The sequence below is a fragment of the Lontra canadensis genome, unplaced genomic scaffold, assembly GCF_010015895.1.
Source record: "Lontra canadensis isolate GAN:19392208 unplaced genomic scaffold, GSC_riverotter_1.0 scaffold786, whole genome shotgun sequence".
Lineage (NCBI taxonomy): Eukaryota > Metazoa > Chordata > Mammalia > Carnivora > Mustelidae > Lontra > Lontra canadensis.
In genome coordinates, this window is record NW_022631770.1 from 6,801 (window position 1) to 27,388 (window position 20,588).

Here is a 20,588-nt window from a genome sequence, read left to right on the forward strand (position 1 = left end):
ATTATTTTTGAAACTGTGCCATATCTACTTTCCCTTCTATACTGCTTCCCTAACAATGACCATTTTAGTCTCTGTTCTTTAGGTAAAAATAAATGTAACACTCACTACCAGTTCTTATGTCAAACTCTCTCGCTTCCAGTTGATTAAATAAAGTTTGTTCTCTTATAGATTCCTCAGGAGTGGTTCCTAGTTTGTCTGTAATCTTTATACCTAAAGGTCAGTTTGGGTGAATATAAAACCCATACCTTGCCATTTTCTTTTAGTATTTAAAAAAATGTTTCTCCAGTGGAATGCCATCTGACATTAAGGTTTGATCTTCTTTCTCTTATAAATTAAGAATTTTACTAATCTCTGAGTGTCAGGTTTCCTGAATTAATTTTCCAAGACATGCAGTGTGCTCTTTTATCATAGTCTAAGTAATCTTTTATTTTGGGAACACTTTCTTGAATCGTAGTTTGTAGCATTTATTTTGTTCTATTTCTTTTAATTTTCTTCTTTGAGATTCCTATTACACATATGTTGAGGCTTTTCTTAATTTATTTTAGAGATCTTGTTTTAAAGCTTTTGGATTTTTGTTCTTTTTAATTTTAAAACTTTGTCCTCCTTTTTGTCTTCTATTTCTTTGACAGAGAGAGAGAGAGAGAGAGAGGGAGAGAGCGAGCCCGTGCGCGCGTGCACAAGCAGGGGGAGGGGCAGGCAGAGGGAAAAGGAGAAGCAGGCTTCCTGCTGAGCAGGGAGCCTGGTTTAGGGCTCAATCCCAGGACCTTGGGATCATGACGTGAGCAGAAGGTAGATGTTTAACCAGCTGAACCACCCAGATACCCCTCTATCTTCTATTTCTTTTAAGGCATTATCTATTGTGTATTTGCTTTTGTGCTTTTTTCTAGTTTAGTCTGTATTTCTGATATGATTTTTAAATTTTATTTCTCTTTCTTGAGTGTTGTCATTTCTCATTTCAAATTTACTTCTTCTGTAATCAATCTTATTTCTGAGTTTTTATAATTTTGTTTTATGTTGTTCTTCACTGTCTATAATTTTCTAAATTTTTAAGTTCATTTTGAAATTTATAGTTTTATTATTTTGTGAGCATGCCTTTTTGGTGGGTTTCCATTGCCTCTAGGGTTATTAATTGGCTTTTTATTTTTTTTATTTTTATTTTTTAAAGATTTTATTTATTTATTTGACAGAGAGATCACAAGCAGGCAGAGAGGCAGGCAGAGAGAGAGGAGGAAGCAGGCTCCCTGCTGAGCAGAGAGCCGGACGCAGGGCTCGATCCCAGGATTCTGAGATCATGACCTGAGCCGAAGGCAGAGGCTTAACCCACTGAGCCACCCAGGCGCCCCCGGCTTTTTATTCTTTTTACTTTTAATAGTTTATACAGAATTTGACTGTAATTCTTTCTTTTGCTCACGTTTTAAGTGAAATAAAATTTCCTGTGCTTGGGTGCCTGGGTGGCTCGGTTGGTTAACCAACTGGCTTCAACTCAAGTCATGATCCTGGAGTCCCAGGATCAAGTCCCACATCGGGCTCCCTTCTCAGTGGGGAGTCTGCTTCTCCCTCTGACCCTCTCCCCTCTCATACTCTCTCTCTCAAATAAATAAATAAAATCTTTTAAAAAATGTCCTGTGCTTTTAGAAGGAAGAGGTGGATCACAATTGCTTTCCTAGCTTCATGGCTCTAGAATTGTTTGTTTTCCCCAAATGACAGAAAATATTGCCTCATATTTTGATATCTTTTTCCTCTCCCCTACTTTTGTCTGCATCTTTTCTTTCCTTTGCCCCATTGTCTGACTTGCTAAAATTAGGCTCTATTCCTAACAGTTTCTACTCAGTGTGAGGTCATGGAAGAGAGCATCAGTTTACTTCCAAAGGTTATATGGCTACAGCTCCAGTACCATGAAATTATGGCACACTATGTTTTAGCATTCAGCTCTGAAGAGCATCTTGCATTACTCCCTTCTCAGTCTTGGTTGCTGTTCTCAGACTGGCTTGCATGCTCCAGTGAAATACTACTTTCAGTCAGCCTTCCTTCCTTCCTTCCATACAAATACTCGTAACCAAAAGGGCACATAAGGGCATGGTATGCCACACCTGTTTGAATCTGCAGGCTTACAGAGGGAAACCTAGTTGCTCACTTTTATTGTAAAGACTGTGCAGTCTTCAGTTTTGCTATCCAAGTTGCTCTGTGTTTATGGTAGAATTCTATTAGACTCAAAAACTAATTCATGCCGGGGCACCTGGGTGGCTTGTTGGGCTAAAGCCTCTGCCTTCGGCTCAGGTCATGATCCCAGGGTCCTGGGATCGAGCCTCGAATCGTGCTTTCTGCTCAGCAGGGGCCTGTTCCCCCCTCTCTCTGCCTACTTGTGATCTATGTCAAATAAATAAATAAAATCTTAAAAAAAAAACCCACAACTAATTCATGCCACTTTCCCAGAATCTTTTTTTTTTAAATTTAAGATTTTTATTTATTTATTTGACAGAGAGATACACAGTGCAAGAAGGAACACAAGCGGGGGGAATGTGAGAGGGAGGCTTCCTGCCAAGCAGGGAGCCTGATCTGATGCAGGGCTGGATCCCAGAACCCTGGGATCATGACCTGAGCCAAAGGCAGATGCTTAACAACTAAAGCCACCCAGGTGCCCCACTTTCCCAGAATCTTAATTCATTTTTTGGTAATTTACATATTTGTGGCTTTCCATGCAATGCTAAGCTTATGAAATACATATTATTTCTATCTGCCTATGTCCCTCAAGTTTTTAAATATTTAACACTTTGAATTCTATCTAGATACCAATCATACTGACCTATCTCCATTCCTTAGTACCACTAAAATTTATGTGCTCCAAATTTTTATCTTTCCCTTTTCTTAAAACCTCAAAATTAACTAGATTTATGAAATTTCAGAATGTTAGTAATATGAAAACTGACAAGAACATATCCAAAACCGAAAAGATATACAATTATTCAATAGTGAGAAAATTTATTCAGTGAATAACTACCTTATGTCAATAAGAGAGCATTCCAAAGATAATCTTCCCATTGTCCTTAGGTTTTCTTGAAGTTCTCGTAAACACGTAATATTCACGACTAGTTCAACACCCACATCATACAGCAAGACCTATGAAAGCAATAACTTTGAGTCTGTGGAAAGACAATATTTTAAAATATATTTTGCCACTGAATAACATAATAAAAATGAGACTAAAAAATTTCAGGATAAAAATATTGAATGCATTCACCTTCAATTACTATTTTTAACTCTCCATTTACCTCTACCAGTGTGTCTGTAACCATTCTGATGATCTGGCCTCTTCGCCACTGATTTTTATCAGGGACCTTAACAGCACAGTGCATATCGTTTTCCCATTTAATAGGTTCCCACTTTGAGTTTTCATAAGCAGCTATCATCTTTTCTTCTAAACTATATAAAGAAAAAAATTTAACTTTTAAAACTTTTCTTACAACATATAATGCTCCAACTACATGCTTCTATTGTCCCTCCTTGCCCAAACTGGGTATTTTGTTCTTCCTTGAATACCCAAGTATATTTCCACTGCAGGATCTTTGAACTAGCTCTTCCCTCTGCCTGAGATTATTTTCTCCCAGATAGCCTCATGGTTTACTTACTCCCTTTCTTCAGGATCCATTACAATGTCAACTGTCTTCTTGAGGTCCTTCCTGATTATCCAAAATTGCCTTCCTCCCCAACTGCTTTTTCTCTATTGTCTTTATCATCATCTGCTACATTAACTATTTTATTTGTCCACTCTCTCTCCCTCTACTAGAATTTAAGCTCCAAGACAGCAAAGACATGTAAATATTTTTACCACCATATCCCCAACACCTAGAATACTGGTTGTGCCCAATTAGGTATTCGTAGAATGACTAATTCTAATACAGTGAAAATAACTAGTAAAGATACTACTTGTATACTTTTAACTAGCTTTAAAATAACTATTTAGCTGAAATAATTTTGTTTTTAAAATTCCACATTTATGATTTCTAGATCTTTGAAACAAAATATAGGGAAAAGCCCATAGGTAATATGTTTTCCTTATATACCTATTAAGTAAGTTTTCTGTTAATAACCACTGAACATAAATCTTCTCAGGAGATATCACATTACAGATATGTACAGGCAGTTCCTTATTATAAAGTGATGGGAGATTCTCATTAGGTAGAGATTTTACAGACACAGGATTTAAGCTGTTTACTTCATTTGAAATAATTTCTTCTGGAGAAGGATCCCATACTTCAATATGCTTTTTGCAATTATCCTTGAGGCTATATCTGGAAAATAACAAAACCCATTAGCAAAAAGAGCAGCTAAGAAAATATTTATATTTGTATTTGTTTAGATCTAGTGATGAACAAATTTTAACTATTATTCACTGTTTCCCAGTTTTGATATAAACAGTAGTTTGAGTCTTTTTTTAAAAAAGGATTAAATACTACCAATGTAAGACTAAATCCCCCAAAAGCCAAATTTTCTATTTTAAAAACAGTTTAAAATACCAAGTTTGGTTATAATTTCATCATTTCCCATTGATATTTTGTACTCACAAAGAATATAAGAATTATTCATAATTTTTCACAAAATCTGGCATTTCAAATGGTGGTTCATATATAGATAAAAAGTGCAATAAGAAAGTATTTTGTGATGATTCTGAATTTTGTAACGTTTGTAGTATTTGTCAACTTTTGAAAATCTGTTATTTGTTGGGATTTCTTTTATCAGTCTATGTAAATATTACTTTTGCTTATTTAGTTCTATAGTTAAAACTCTGTATTCCTTTTCTTAAAGAGAGGCTCTTCAGGCTCACCCATGAAACCTGGATTTGCCCTGGCTGAGCGCAAAAGTGGCACCATTCGGAAGTGAGTAAACATGCCGAACTCTTCTTACCCCTTGTGCAGCCTCATCCATTTCCTTAGCTACTGCTGTACCTGCTTCCCACACTTTATCATGTGCTTCTGCTACTATGCAAATAAACCACTACAGTGTGTGACTGACAGTCCTCTGGACACTGCACAGTTGTTTGCCACTTGAAGTTATCCCCCTTTGCTTTAACATGCCTCTGCTTTAACATGCCAAAAACACCTCAAGCACACGTTCAAAGCTATCACACCCATTCCCCGCCCCCCAAACCTGCTCCACTCTACTGTTCCTTGTTCTCCAGGAACAGTATCCCCAGATATTAGGTGGTTATGGTTATTAGTTCTGAAAGTCAATCTTGAACCCTCCTTTTCCTTACCTACAATCAGTAGCAAGGTCTTGTAATAGTCACTTCCATCATGTTTCATAATCTACCCATTTTTCTATCACCAAGTAACTACTACTTCAATAGCCTACAGTACTCACTTACAGCCCAACACTTTATTTTTAAGACTTGCAGTCAGAGGGGGATTTCTAAAACCCAAATCTCCTCCCAGTCCTCTGCTTAAAATCAGTCAATAGCCGCTAATCCTCCTTCCTGAAGTGATAAAGTTCAAACACACAGAAGTGTTTGAAAAGTACTTTTCCTTCTTAGTGATCAAGGTTCTGTAATTATCTGGTCTGTGCATTTCTCTCCAGCTTGATCTCTTGTTTCATATGCCACTATTACCTTTTTTTCCTGTCTACCAGCTGTGTGAGTGTACTAACAATACCTAAACACATCACATTTTCCCTGTGTATAGGCTTTCACTCCCAGTTGTACTACAGAATTCAGTTTAGGTGAAATCTCCAGTGGTAAACCCTCTAGCAATCCCATAATACTGTGACTACCCTTAACAGAGTCCTTATCACACTGAGAGGTAAGCTTAACCATCTCTCCTTCCTACTACATACTCTAAGCTCCTTGAAGGCACAAACCATCCTTATTCATCACTGGGTATACCATTTGCTACAATATAACATGTAGGCCTATAAATATCTCTTGCTTATATAACCAAACAATGGGAAGGGAAAACTAGCTAATGGACTTCTAAAAAATTTTTTGTAAAGATTTTATTTATTTATTTGACAGAGAGAAAGAGAGCACAAGTAGGCAGAGCAGCAGGCAGAGGGAGAGGGAAAAGCAGGCTCTCTGCAGAGCAGGGAGCCCAATGTGGGACTCGATCCTTAACTGACTGAGCCACCCAGGTGCCCGCTAATGGACTTTTTAAAAACAACTTTATTGAGGTAGATTTTCTACCAAAAAAGTTCACCCATTTCAAGTATATAGTTCAATGATATTTAGTTAACTTTACCAAATGGTGTAACCATAAGTCAGTTTTACAACATTCTCATCGCTCCCCAGAAAGATCCCCTTTGTCCATTTACCATGAATCCTCCTCACTCATAGCCCCAGGAACCTCCTAATACATTTTTTGTACTATAGACTTGCCTTTTCTGGGCATACGATATAGATGGAATCATATAATATACAATCTCTAGTGTCTGACTTCTTTTATATAGCTTAAAATTTGAGGTTTTTCCATGATGTAGATGTGTCAGTAATTTGTTACTTTTTATGGCTAAATAGTATTCCATTATATGAACATATAGTATTTTCTCTATTCACCACTCACCACTCAATTTACAGAATTTCCAATTTTGGGCTATTCTGAATAATGCTATGAATATTTGCTCATAAATCTGTGTATGAACATATGTTGTCATTTCTCCTGGATAGATACATAGGAGTGGAATTGTTGGGTTGTGTGATAATTTTATGTGTAACTTTTTGAGAAACTTACAAACCATTTTCCAAACAGGCTGTATCACTTACATCTATGACAGCAATAAAGGTTACTCCACATCCTTACCAACATCTGTAATTGTCTTATGTAATAGCTATTCTAGTGGGTGAGAAATGGTATCTCATTGTGGTTTTAATTTGCATTTCCCTAATGACTAATAATGTTAAGCATATTTTCATGCACTTATTAGCCAATTATACACTTTCTTTGGTAAATGTCTGCTTATATCTTGTGCCCATCTTTTGGGCTGCTGAATTACTTGTTTTCTTAAGTTGTAGAAGTTCTATGAATTCCAGATACAAATTCTTTATGGGGCATGTCTGGCAAATATTTTCTCTCACTCTGTTATTTGTCTTAACAGTATCTTTCAATGTACACTAGTTTTGAATTTTGATGAGGATCAAATTACTAATTTTCTTTTATGAATTGTGCTTCTGGTGTCATATCTAAGAAATCTTTGCCCAGTCTACAGTCCTAAAGATTTCCTCCTGTTTTCTCCTAGAAGTTTTGTTTTAGCTCGTAAGAGTATAATCCCTTTTGAGTGAGCTTTGTGTATGATGTGAGATAAGGGCTATGTTCATCTTTTTTTGCTAGTGGATATCCAGTTGTCATAGCACCATTTGTTGAACAGACTATCGTTTTTTCAATGAACTGCCTTTGTGCCTTTGTTTAAAAAGTCAATTAATTATAAATATAAGGATTTATTTCTCAACTGTCAATTCTATTTATTCTTCTATATGTCTACCTTTACGTTAGTACCACACCGTATTCGTAGTTGTAGTTTTGTTTTGTTTTTAAGATTTTATTTATTTATTTGACAGATCACAAGTAGGCAGAGAGGCAGGCAGGGTGGTGGGGGGGGAAGCAGGCTCCCTGCTGAGCAGGGGCTCAATCTCAGGACCCTGGGATCATGACTGAGCCAAAGACAAAGGCTTTAACCCACTGAGCCACCCAGGCACCCCGTTAGTTGTGGTTTTATATTAAATTCTGACTCTAGGAAGTGGAAGTCCTCCAACTTTGTCTTTGTCTTCAAAATTGTTCTATTTATGCATTTTGTGTTTTTATATGAAATTTGAGACCCCATCAATTTCTGCAGAAAGGTCTGCTGGAACTTTCACATAGCTTGAGTTGAATCTATAGCTAACAAACTTAAAATTTTAAAAAATGAGGTGAGATTCACATAACATAAAAGTATTTTAAAGTGAACAATCCAGTAGCAATTAGTACATTCACAGTGTTGCACAACCATTACACCTCTATCTTGTTCCAAAATATTTTATCACTTCAAAATAAAATCCCCCTAAAGCAGTTGCTACCCATAATCCTCTCTTCTCAACTCCTATTAACCACCAATCAACGTTCCATCTCTGTGGATTTAACTATTCTGGATATTTCATATAAATGGAATCATACTCTCACCTTTTGTGTCTGGCTTATTTCACTTAGCATAAAGTTTTCAAGATGTATCAATATTATATCAAAGTTTAATTCCTTTATTTTTGGGGGGAGGGAGGGACAAAGGGAGAAGGAGAGAAAGAATCTTAAGCAGGCACCATGCCCAGGGCAGAGCCCAACTCAGAGCTCAGTCTCACAACCCTGAGATCATTACTTGAGCCAAAATCAAGAGTTAGACACCTAAGACTGAGCTACCCAGGCACCCCCAAATTTAATTACTTTTAAAGGCTGAATAATATTCCATTGTATGTCTATCTACCACAATTTGTTTATCCAACTGTTGAGACACAAACAGGATGGTTCCACCTATGAATATATATGTACACATATTTGAGTACCTGTTCTCAATTATTTTGGGAATATATCCAAGAAATGAAATTTCTGGGTCATGTTTAAGTTTTTAAGGAATCTTCAAGCTGTTTTCCACAGTGCTTCACTATTTATATTCCTCTCTCCACATTCTCACCAACACATTTTTTTTAAATTACAGCCATCTTGGTCTATGTGAAGTGATACATTAATAGACTTTTAAAAAATAAATGTTACTAATTTTTTAAAAGATTTTATTTATTTATTTGACAGAGATCACAAGTAGGCAAAGAGGCAGACAGAGAGAGTGAGAGGGAAGCAGGCTCCCTGCTGAGCAGAGAGCCCAATGTGGGACTCGATCCCAGGACCCTGAGATCATGACCTGAGCCAAAGACAGCTGCTTAAACCACTGAGCCACCCAGGCAACCCAATGTTACTAATTTTTGAGAAAGTAATATATGTACATGGTTCGAAATTTAAAATTTTGAATTTTACGACTCTTTCCAGAGAAACAGTACATATACATGTATTTAGTCTTTTTTGGTTAAAAAACTAAACAACCATCATTGATTATATGCCCAAATCTGGTATCTTATAAAATTAATGTTAACTGGAAAAAACTTAGTTAAAACTATATGACCCTGATTTTTTAAAAAAAGGTTTGGTTAAGGAGGAGGAGTCAAGATGGCAGAGAAGTAGCAGGCTGAGACTACTTCAGGTAGCTATCTAGCTTATCTAAAGATTGCAAACACCTACAAATCCAACGGGAGATGGAAGAGAAGAAGAACAGCAATTCTAGAAACAGAAAATCAACCACTTTCTGAAAGGTAGGACTGGCGGAGAAATGAATCCAAAGCAACGGGAAGATAGACCGCAGGGGGAGGGGCCGGCTCCCGGCAAGGGGCGGAGCAACGGAGCACAAAATCAGGACTTTTAAAAGTCTGTTCCACTGAGGGACATCGCTCCAGAGGCTTAACAGGGGTGAACCCCACGCAGGATCAGCGTGGCCTCAGGTCCTGCAGGGTCACAGAAGGATCGGGGGTGTCTGAGTGTCGCAGAGCTTATAGGTATTAGAACGGGAAGCCGGCTACAGAGACAGAGCCGAAGAGTGAGCTCAAAACTCGGGGTTACCTTGAACCGGTTGCAGGCTCGGTGAGCTCGGAGCGCGGCCAGAGGCCAGAGTGACGGGAGTAATTGGGCGCTGTTCTCTGAGGGTCCACTGAGGAGTGGGGCTGCGGGCTCTCGGCTCCTCCAGGCCAGAGACTGGGAGGCTGCCATCTTCACTCCATTCTCCGGAACGCTACGGAAAGCGCTCAGGGAACAAAAGCTCCCGAAAGCAAACCCGAGCGGATTACCCAGCCCGGCCCCTGGTAAGGGCGGTGCAACTCCGAGGGGGGCAAAGACACTTGAGAATCACTACAACAGGCCCCTCCCCCAGAAGATCAACAAGAAACCCAGCCAGGACCAAGTTCACCTACGAAGGAGTGCAGTTTCAATACCAAGGAGAGCAGCGGAATTCCAGAGGAGGAGAAAGCAAAGCACGGAACTCATGGCTTTCTCCCCATGATTCTTTAGCCTTGCAGTTAATTTAATTTTTTTTTCTTTTTCAATTTTTTTTTCTCTTCTTCTGCTAAATTTTTTAAAATTTTTCCCTTTTCTTTTTTAATGTTTTTAACTAGTTTATCTAATATATATATATATATATTTTCCCTTTTTATATTTTTTTCTTTATTCGTTTTCTTCTTTTAATTGTTTCTTTTTTTTTTTTCTTGTTTTTCTTTCTGAACCTTTTTATCCCCTTTGTTCCCCCTCATGATTTGGGATCTCTTCTGATTTGGCTAAAGCATATTTTCCTGGGGTTGTTGCCACCCTTTTAGTATTTTACTTGCTCCTTCATATACTCTTATCTGGACAAAATGACAAGGCGGAAAAATTCACCACAAAAAAAAGAACAAGAGGCAGTACCAAAGGCGAGGGACCTAATCAATACAGACATTGGTAATATGTCAGATCTAGAGTTCAGAATGACAATTCTCAAGGTTCTAGCCGGGCTCGAAAAAGGCATGGAAGATATTAGAGAAACCCTCTCGGGAGATATAGAAGCCCTTTCTGGAGAAGTAAAAGAACTAAAATCTAACCAAGTTGAAATCAGAAAAGCTATTATTAATGAGGTGCAATAAAAAATGGAGGCTCTCACTGCTAGGATAAATGAGGCAGAAGAAAGAATTAGCGATATAGAAGACCAAAAGACAGAGAATAAAGAAGCTGAGCAAAAGAGGGACAAACAGCTACTGGACCACGAGGGGAGAATTCGAGAGATAAGTGACACCATAAGACCAAACAACATTAGAATAATTGGGATTGAAGAAGAAGAAGAAAGAGAGAGGGGAGCAGAAGCTATATTGGAAAGAATTATTGGAGAGAATTTCCCCAATATGGCAAAGGGAACAAGCATTAAAATCCAGGAGGTTCAGAGAACCCCCCTCAAAATCAACAAGAATAGGTCCACACCCCATCACCTAATAGTAAAATTTACAAGTCTTAGTGACAAAGAGAAAATCCTGAAAGCAGCCCGGGAAAAGAAGTCTGTTAACATACAATGGTAAAAATATTAGATTGGCAGCAGACTTCTCCACAGAGACCTGGCAGGCCAGAAAGAGCTGGCATGATATATTCAGAGCACTAAACGAGAAAAACATGCAGCCAAGAATACTATATCCAGCTAGGCTATCATTAAAATAGAAGGAGAGATAAAAAGCTTCCAGGACAAACAAAAACCGAAAGAATTTGCAAACACCAAACCAGCTCTATAGGAAATATTGAAAGGGGTCCTCTAAGCAAAGAGAGACCCTAAAAGTAGTAGATCAGAAAGGAACAGAGACAATATACAATAACAGTCACCTTACAGGCAATACGATGGCACTAAATTCATATCTCTCAATAGTTACCCTGAATGTTCATGGGCTAAATGCCCGAACAAAAGACACAGGGTGTCAGAATGGATAAAAAACAAAACCCATCAATATGTTGCCTACAACAAAATCATTTTAGACCCGAAGACACCTCCAGATTTAAAATGAGGGGGTGGAAAACAATGTACCATGCTAATGGACATCAGAAAAAGCTGGGGTGGCAATCCTTATATCAGATCAATTAGATTTTAAGCCAAAGACTCTAATAAGAGATGAGGAAGGACACTATATCATACTCAAAGGATCTGTCCAACAAGAAGATCTAACAATTTTAAATATCTATGCCCCTAACGTGGGAGCAGCCAACTATATAAACCAATTAATAACAAAATCAAAGAAACACATCAACAATAATACAATAATAGCAAGGGACTTGAACACTCCCCTCACTGAAATGGACAGATCATCCAAGCAAAAGATCAACAAGGAAATAAAGGCCTTAAATGACACACTGGACCAGATGGACATCACAGATATATTCAGAACATTTCATCCCAAAGCAACAGAATACACATTCTTCTCTAGTGCACATGGAACATTCTCCAGAATAGATCACATCCTCGGTCCTAAATCAGGTCTCAACCGGTATCAAAAGATTGGGATCATTCCCTGCATATTTTCAGACCACAATGCTCTGAAGCTAGAACTCAATCACAAGAGGAAATTTGGAAAGAACCCAAATACATGGAGACTAAACAGCATCCTTCTAAAGAATGAATGGGTCAACCAGGAAATTAAAGAAGAATTGAAAAAATTCATGGAAACAAATGATAATGAAAACACAACGGTTCAAAATCTGTGGGACACAACAAAGGCAGTCCTGAGAGGAAAATATATAGCGGTACAAGCCTTTCTCAAGAAACAAGAAAGGTCTCAGGTACACAACCTAACCCTACACCTAAAGGAGCTGGAGAAAGAACAAGAAAGAAACCCTAAACCCAGCAGGAGAAGAGAAATCATAAAGATCAGAGCAGAAATCAATGAAATAGAAACCAAAAAAACAATAGAACAAATCAACGAAACTAGGAGCTGGTTCTTTGAAAGAATTAATAAGATTGATAAACCCCTGGCCAGACTTATCAAAAAGAAAAGAGAAAGGACCCAAATAAATAAAATCATGAATGAAAGAGGAGAGATCACAACTAACACCAAAGAAATACAGACAATCATAAGAACATATTATGAGCAACTCTATGCCAACAAATTTGACAATCTGGAAGAAATGGATGCATTCCTAGAGACATATAAACTACCACAACTGAACCAGGAAGAAATAGAAAGCCTGAACAGACCCATAACCAGTAAGGAGATTGAAACAGTCATCAAAAATCTCCAAACAAACAAAAGCCCAGGGCCAGACGGCTTCCCGGGGGAATTCTACCAAACATTTAAAGAAGAACTAATTCCTATTCTCCTGAAACTGTTCCAAAAAATAGAAATGGAAGGAAAACTGCCAAACTCATTTTATGAGGCCAGCATCACCTTGATCCCAAAACCAGACAAGGATCCCATCAAAAAAGAGAACTACAGACCAATATCCTTGATGAACACAGATGCAAAAATTCTCACCAAAATACTAGCCAATAGGATTCAATAGTACATTAAAAGGATTATTCACCACGACCAAGTGGGATTTATTCCAGGGCTGCAAGGTTGGTTCAACATCCGCAAATCAATCAAGGTGATACAACACATTAATAAAAGAAAGAACAAGAACCATATGATACTCTCCATAGATGCTGAAAAAGCATTTGACAAAGTACAGCATCCCTTCCTGATCAAAACTCTTCAAAGTGTAGGGATAGAGGGCACATACCTCAGTATTATCAAAGCCATCTATGAAAAACCCACCGCAAATATCATTCTCAATGGAGAAAAACTGAAAGATTTTCCGCTAAGGTCAGGAACACGGCAGGGATGTCCATTATCACCACTGCTATTCAACATAGTACTAGAAGTCCTAGCCTCAGCAATCAGACAACAAAAGGAAATTAAAGGCATCCACATCAGCAAAGAAGTCAAACTATCACTCTTCGCAGATGATATGATACTATATGTGGAAAACCCAAAAGACTCCACTCCAAAACTGCTTGAACTTGTACAGGAATTCAGTAACGTGTCAGGATATAAAATCAATGCACAGAAATCAGTTGCATTTCTATACACCAACACAAGACAGAAGAAAGAGAAATGAAGGAGTCAATCCCATTTACAATTGCACCCAAAACTATAAGATACCTAGGAATAAACCTAACCAAAGAGACTAAGAATCTATACACAGAAAACTATAAAGTACTCATGAAAGAAATTGAGGAAGACACAAAGAAATGGAAAAATGTTCCATGCTCATGGATTGGAAGAATAAATATTGTGAAAATGTCTATGCTACCTAAAGCAATCTACACATTTAATGCAATTCCTATCAAAGTACCATCCATTTTTTTCAAAGAAATGGAACAAATAATCCTAAAATTTATATGGAACCAGAAAAGACCGCGAATAGCCAAAGGAATATTGAAAAAGAAAGCCAGAGTTGGTGGCATCACAATTCCGGACTTCAAGCTCTATTACAAAGCTGTCATCATCAAGACAGCATGGTACTGGCACAAAAACAGACACATAGATCAATGGAACAGAATAGAGAGCCCAGAAATAGACCCTCAACTCTATGGTCAACTAATCTTCGACAAAGCAGGAAAGAATGTCCAATGGAAAAAAGACAGCCTCTTCAATAAATGGTGTTGGGAAAATTGGACAGCCACATGCAGAAAAATGAAATTGGATCATTTCCTTACACCACACATGAAAATAGACTCAAAATGGATGAAGGACCTCAATGTGAGAAAGGAATCCATCAAAATCCTTGAGGAGAACACAGGCAGCAACCTCTTCGACCTCAGCCGCAGCAACATCTTCCTAGGAACATCGCCAAAGGCAAGGGAAGCAAGGGCAAAAATGAACTATTGGGATTTTATCAAGATCAAAAGCTTTTGCACAGCAAAGGAAACCGTTAACAAAACCAAAAGACAACTGACAGAATGGGAGAAGATATTTGCAAATGACATATCAGATAAAGGGCTAGTGTCCAGAATCTATAAAGAACTTAGCAAACTCAACACCCAAAGAACAAATAATCCAATCAAGAAATGGGCAGAAGACATGAACAGACATTTCTGCAAAGAAGACATCCAGATGGCCAACAGACACATGAAAAAGTGCTCCATATCACTCGGCATCAGGGAAATACAAATCAAAACCACAATGAGATACCACCTCACACCAGTCAGAATGGCTAAAATTAACAAGTCAGGAAATGACAGATGCTGGCGAGGATGCGGAGAAAGGGGAACCCTCCTACACTGTTGGTGGGAATGCAAGCTGGTGCAACCACTCTGGAAAACAGCATGGAGGTTCCTCAAAATGTTGAAAATAGAACTACCCTATGACCCAGCAATTGCACTACTGCGTCTTTACCCTAAAGATACAAATGTAGTGATCCGAAGGGGCACGTGCACCCAAATGTTTATAGCAGCAATGTCTACAATAGCCAAACTATGGAAAGAACCTAGACGTCCATCAACAGACGAATGGATAAAGAGGATGTGGTATATATACACAATGGAATACGATGCAGCCATCAAAAGAAATGAAATCTTGCCATTTGCGACGACGTGGATGGAACTAGAGGGTATCATGCTTAGCGAAATAAGTCAATCGGAGAAAGACAACTATCATATGATCTCCCTGATATCAGGGAGAGGAGATGCAACATAGGGGGTTAAGGGGGTAGGAGAAGAGTAAATGAAACAAGATGGGATTGGGAGGGAGACAAACCATAAGTGACTCTTAATCTCATAAAACAAACTGAGGGTTGATGGGGGGAAGGGGTTGGGAGAGGAGGGGTGGTGTTATGGACATTGGGGAGGGTATGTGCTATGGTGAGTGCTGTGAAATGTGTAAACCTGGTGATTCACAGACCTGTACCCCTGGGGATAAAAATATATTATATGTCTAAAAAAAATAAAATTAATTAAAAAAATAAAGGTTTGGTAAAATGAGAGGTAAGAAAATACTTCATGATTTTAATTAAAACACAACTGCAGCAATGGAAAACTTCTGTATTCAGTCAACATTACCATGCCTAGCTTTAGTGATCCAGACTGGCCAAAAGAGTCATTCAAAAGAAACACAAGTTTCTATAGCCAAGAACTGTACCTTTAACTTTTGGCTAGCAGGTGGATTATATGGGTTATATATCCATGGAAAGATATTAACACTGATAAAAAATTCAGGGCATGCTCACTGTTTAACACATGAATGTTATCTTCTACTGCATGTTGACCATACTTTACCACTAGATGGCGAATTTAAAAAAATTTCAGCTTTGCTGGGGTATATAACTGACATACAAAATTGTAAGATATTTAAAGTCTACACTGTGGTGGTTTGATATAAGTACACATCATGAAATGCTTCTTCTCCTCTAGTTAACTATTTATCTCGCTTTTTTGGGGATTAAGGCAGAGTTGTATCATACATGACTTCAATATTGCCTAAATTTATGATTTGTAACTAGAAAATTCTCCCCTAATATTTAAATTTATATATATGGAGAGGTGCAAAAGACAGGGAAATTTTATTTTAAAAGCTAGTAAAGCTCCCTGTGTATTTTATAGAACACTGCTCTTGCAGAAAGCTGCTACACCGTCACAAAGAGCTCTTCCTTCTAGAATCTATTTTGCTTACTGTGGAATAGAGTTTTGTTTTAGCTTTAGTTCTCCCCTACAACAGTGGCATATCAAAGTAAGTGGATGGGTGCTTGCTGTTCTCCTCTGATGCTCTTGATAGTAGTGATATTTTGGAATATTTATCTAATAAATGCCTTATTCTCCAAAGCTGCTTAAGACAAAGGGAAAAAATTTAAAGTTTAAACATAGCTTTATTCCATGACTCATGAGACAAAGTATTTAGAAGTTGAATTTCACTGAAATTATAAACATCTGTTCTGTGAAAGACACTATCAAGAGGATGAAAAAAAAAGCCACACACTTGGAGAAAATATTTGCAAAAGACACATATCATACATAAAGTACTGTTATTCAAAATATAAAAAGAACACTTAAAATTCAACAATAAGAAAGCAACTCACCTAAAAAATGGCTCCAGAACATTAAGAGGAACCTCCCCAAAGAAAATATAAAGATAGCAAATAAACATGTGAAAAGATGCTCCACATCACATGTCATCATGAAATCAGAAATAAAAACAAAAAAAGATCCTACCACTACACATACAATTGAAGGACCAAAATCTGGAACGCTGGCAACACCAAGTGCTAATGAGGATGTGGGGCAACAGGAATCCCTCACTCATTGCTTGTGTGAATGCAAAATGGTACAGTTGCTTTAGAAGACAGTTTGGCATTTTCTTTCACAACTAAACACTTCTTACCATACAACCCAGCAATCACACTCCTTGGTATTTGCCCAAAGGAGGTGAAAACATGTCTACACAAAAACCTGAATGTCAATGTTTATAGCAGCTTTATTCATAATTATCAAACCTGACTGCAACCAAGATGTCCTTTAGTAGGTGGATAGACAAACTGTTGTACATCCAGACAATGAGCTAGAAGGATAAAAGTTATTAAGACATGAAAAGATAAGGAGGAAGCTTAAATGCACACTATTAAGTAAAATATGCCAATCTGAAAAGGCTATATGCTGGATGACTCCAATTATATGATATTCCAGAAAAGGCAAAACTATGGAGACAGTAAAAAATATCAGTAGTTTCTAGGGATTCAAGGGAGGGAAGGATGAATAGACTAAACACAAGGGATTTTTAGGACATTGAAAATACTCTGATATCATAATGGTGGATTCGTGTCATCATACATTTAGTCAAAACCCACAGAATGTAAATTATGGACTTTGGATGATTATGATATGTCAGTGTAGTTTCACTGATGTTAACAAATGTACCATTTTGGTGGTTTACAGTGAGGGAGGCTGTGCCTGCTGGGGGGAGCCAGGAATATGTGGGAAATCCCTGTGCTTTCTACTCAGTGTTGAGAACCCAAAACATAAATTCTATTTAACAAAATTAAAAAAATATGAAACCTAAAACTATAAAACTTTGGAAGAAAACATAGGAGAAAATCTTTATGACCTTGAGTTAGGTAAAGATTTCTTAATTACAGCACAAAGTACCTGAATTATGAAAGAAAAAAACTGTCAAAGTGGACTTTAAAACCAGAAACTTCTACTTGTTGAAAGACACTGTTAAGAAGTCACAGATTGGAAAAAAAAATTTGCCATATTTGCAAAGCAAATGTCTTGATGAAGAACTTATATCTGGAATATATTAACTTCTTTCACATTTCAAGAACAGTAAGCAAAAAGCACAAAAGCACAAAACTTTTGAAAACTTCACCAAAGAAGATACACAGATGGTAAATAAGAATATGAAAAGATCTTTAATATCATTAAGCTAAAATTAACATCACTATGAAAAACCACTATATTTCTATTAGAAGGGCTGATGTGAACACAAAGTGATAAAATCAAGCACTGGAAAGAACAGAGAACAATAAAACTCACAAATTGGTGGAAATGCAAGATGGTAGAGCCAATTTAGAAAATGTGTGGCAGTTTCTTATAAAGTTAAAAAAAACCCACAACTTAAAAAAAAATCTTCTTCTTTTAGATATACGTACCAAAATATTAGATGGATGAAGTTATATGATGTCTGGGATTTATGCCAAAATTATCAAGGCAATAATGTGGCTGGGACACTAGATTAAATAAAGAACAAAAACCCACTTACCTTATCAGCAGCAATCTCACTCCTGGGTATTTACTCAAGAGAAAATACATAAATATGTCTACATACAAAGACATGTATGCAAATGTTTACAACACCTTTTCATAAAATCTCTCAAACTGGAAACAGCTCAAATGTTCATCAATTAGGAAATGTTTAATATTGTGGTACATCCAGACAACAGAATAATAGTGAGCAATAAAAACTGATACATGCAACAACATGGATGAGTCTCAGAAGCATTAAGCTAAATGAAAGATGCTAGACAAAGAAGGCAAATACATTATGACTCCATTTATAAGAAGTTATGGAAAAGTAAAAATTATAGAAACAAATTAGATTAGTAATTGCCAAGGTTTGGGTGTGGAGGAAGAGAAAGAACTACAAAGGTGCACAAGGAACTTTTTATCATGATAGAAATATTCCGTATTTTGAGTGTGATAATGGTTATATGACTGTATATGCAAAAGGTGAATTTTATTGTATGTTTCACCTCAATAACCCTGACTTTTTTTATAAAAGAGAAATAATATTATTTTTTGAGAGGAAGCGAGAGAGGGCAGGGTGGGGGAAGTAGGAGAGAGTATCTTAAGCAGGCTCCATGCCCAGCACAGAGCCCAAGAGGGGCTCTATCTCACAATCCTGAGATCACAACCTGAGCTGAAATCAAGTCAGACGCTTAACCAACTGAGCCACCCAGATGCTGCTCAGTCCAATACATTTAAAAACTTCCTCTCATTTCTTTCTCTCCCCTTACTTAGGGCTTACAGTGGAAAAAGGGCAGGCCCACTCCAGCTTCCAATCCCCCAGTGTTAGGGCAGGGAAGGAAGGCAAGACTACATACTAAGCACATTATTGCAGGTTTCTGCTTCTCTGGCTTACCCCAACAGACATTATGTGTGGGTGTTATCAAATATTTGCTTTCTTGAGAGTGATATGTGGGAATTCTTCAGAAGACCCTTCAGGGGCCACCCTACTGCACAAGTCTGTATTATGAAATAATTGTTTTGTCTTGACTCCTAACCCTCCTAACCCTACCACTCCTCCTCACTAATCTCTGTCTTTTTGCTTCAGGGCTGCTCAACCACTGGTCTGTACTAGGCACAATGGCTCAAATCTGGATCTTGTTCAAAGTAGCCCCTTGAACCTAGGAAGAATGTACATTTCTCTAAGTGGGAATGTGGGCTAACTCTACCACTAACTACCCTATCCTGCCATTTCTCTTCCTAATTATCTTTTCAAATAGGCACAAAGGGCTGCCAAAGCAGATGTTCCACCTAGAAATAAGATGCATTCTCCTTTTCTTAGAAGTACCTTCAATCCCTATAAGCCATTCTCTTGGTTTCAGAGTCCCTTAGGGAAAAGCCACTCTACTCCCCATTAGACTAATGACTCCAATTATTTTTCCTACTATTTTTCAAGAATGGGGGAAACCTCCCAAAGCTACAGCCTAAGCAGATATCCTAAAGGGAAAGGTATGCCAGTTTTCCTTCTTGTGAATAAAATGTTATGTATGAACTAACAAACATTTACAGGTCTACTTACCCTACTTCATAAGATGCTAGTCCCTCTTTGACTAGCTGGTCATTTATACTAGTAGGAGTCATTCCAGGAGCACCAAGAGAATCGAAAAGCTCAACCAAGAGCACATTATCTTCCAGAATTTCTGTAAAACATTAAGATGAGTTTGGGGAAAGAAATAAATATGTTGCAAAACATACTAAATGAAGCAATTTTTTAAAAAACTATAAACAATTACATTTTGCATACATGTGGGGTTTTTTGCCGAATAATACCAAAGTGTCTCAATAGGGGTAAAAGCAGCATTTTGCAAACAAAACAATCGTCCATGTTATCTGCAGCATATGCAAATTAATAAAATTTTCATTTTAGATTGTGTACTGTTCTATAACAGATCAAAAGCAGTTTAAAGCTTTTAAATTCAGAAAAATATAAATTGATGTATATTCATTGAAGAAATGTTCTGATGTGTTTTTAAACTATTTTACTGAGTTCGCCCAAGTTCCAGAGTACAAAAGAATGAAATTCAGGCTAGAGATTATCCGAGAAGGTTTACAGCTTTTAAAAGAATGGCACAAAGTTTACAACGAGAAAAAAAAATCTAGAATCCTCAATTAGAGATTGAAATCTGGATTTTTTCCCATGTGTTTAGGACAAACAATCTAATTTTTAATTTCTTTTAGAATACATAATGGTTACTTAAACACGTAGATCTATTTAGATCTATTTCTTAAACTAAACTGGGATTTTTACTATGGATAAAGTTTACCTCTCATATGCTTGTTTA

At 37.3% G+C, this 20,588-nt stretch overlaps 1 protein-coding gene across 1 annotated transcript; it reads right to left on the minus strand.

The window, feature by feature from the left end:
• Positions 1 to 2,998: 2,998 nt before the first annotated feature.
• Positions 2,999 to 19,946, minus strand: LOC116863262 (RING finger protein 17-like; the record flags this gene model as incomplete). Its single annotated transcript, XM_032850767.1, has 4 exons — positions 2,999 to 3,117; positions 3,270 to 3,420; positions 4,062 to 4,289; positions 19,826 to 19,946. Coding segments are annotated over 4 exons (619 nt in total), but the record flags the coding sequence as incomplete, so codon positions are not given.
• Positions 19,947 to 20,588: the final 642 nt, after the last annotated feature.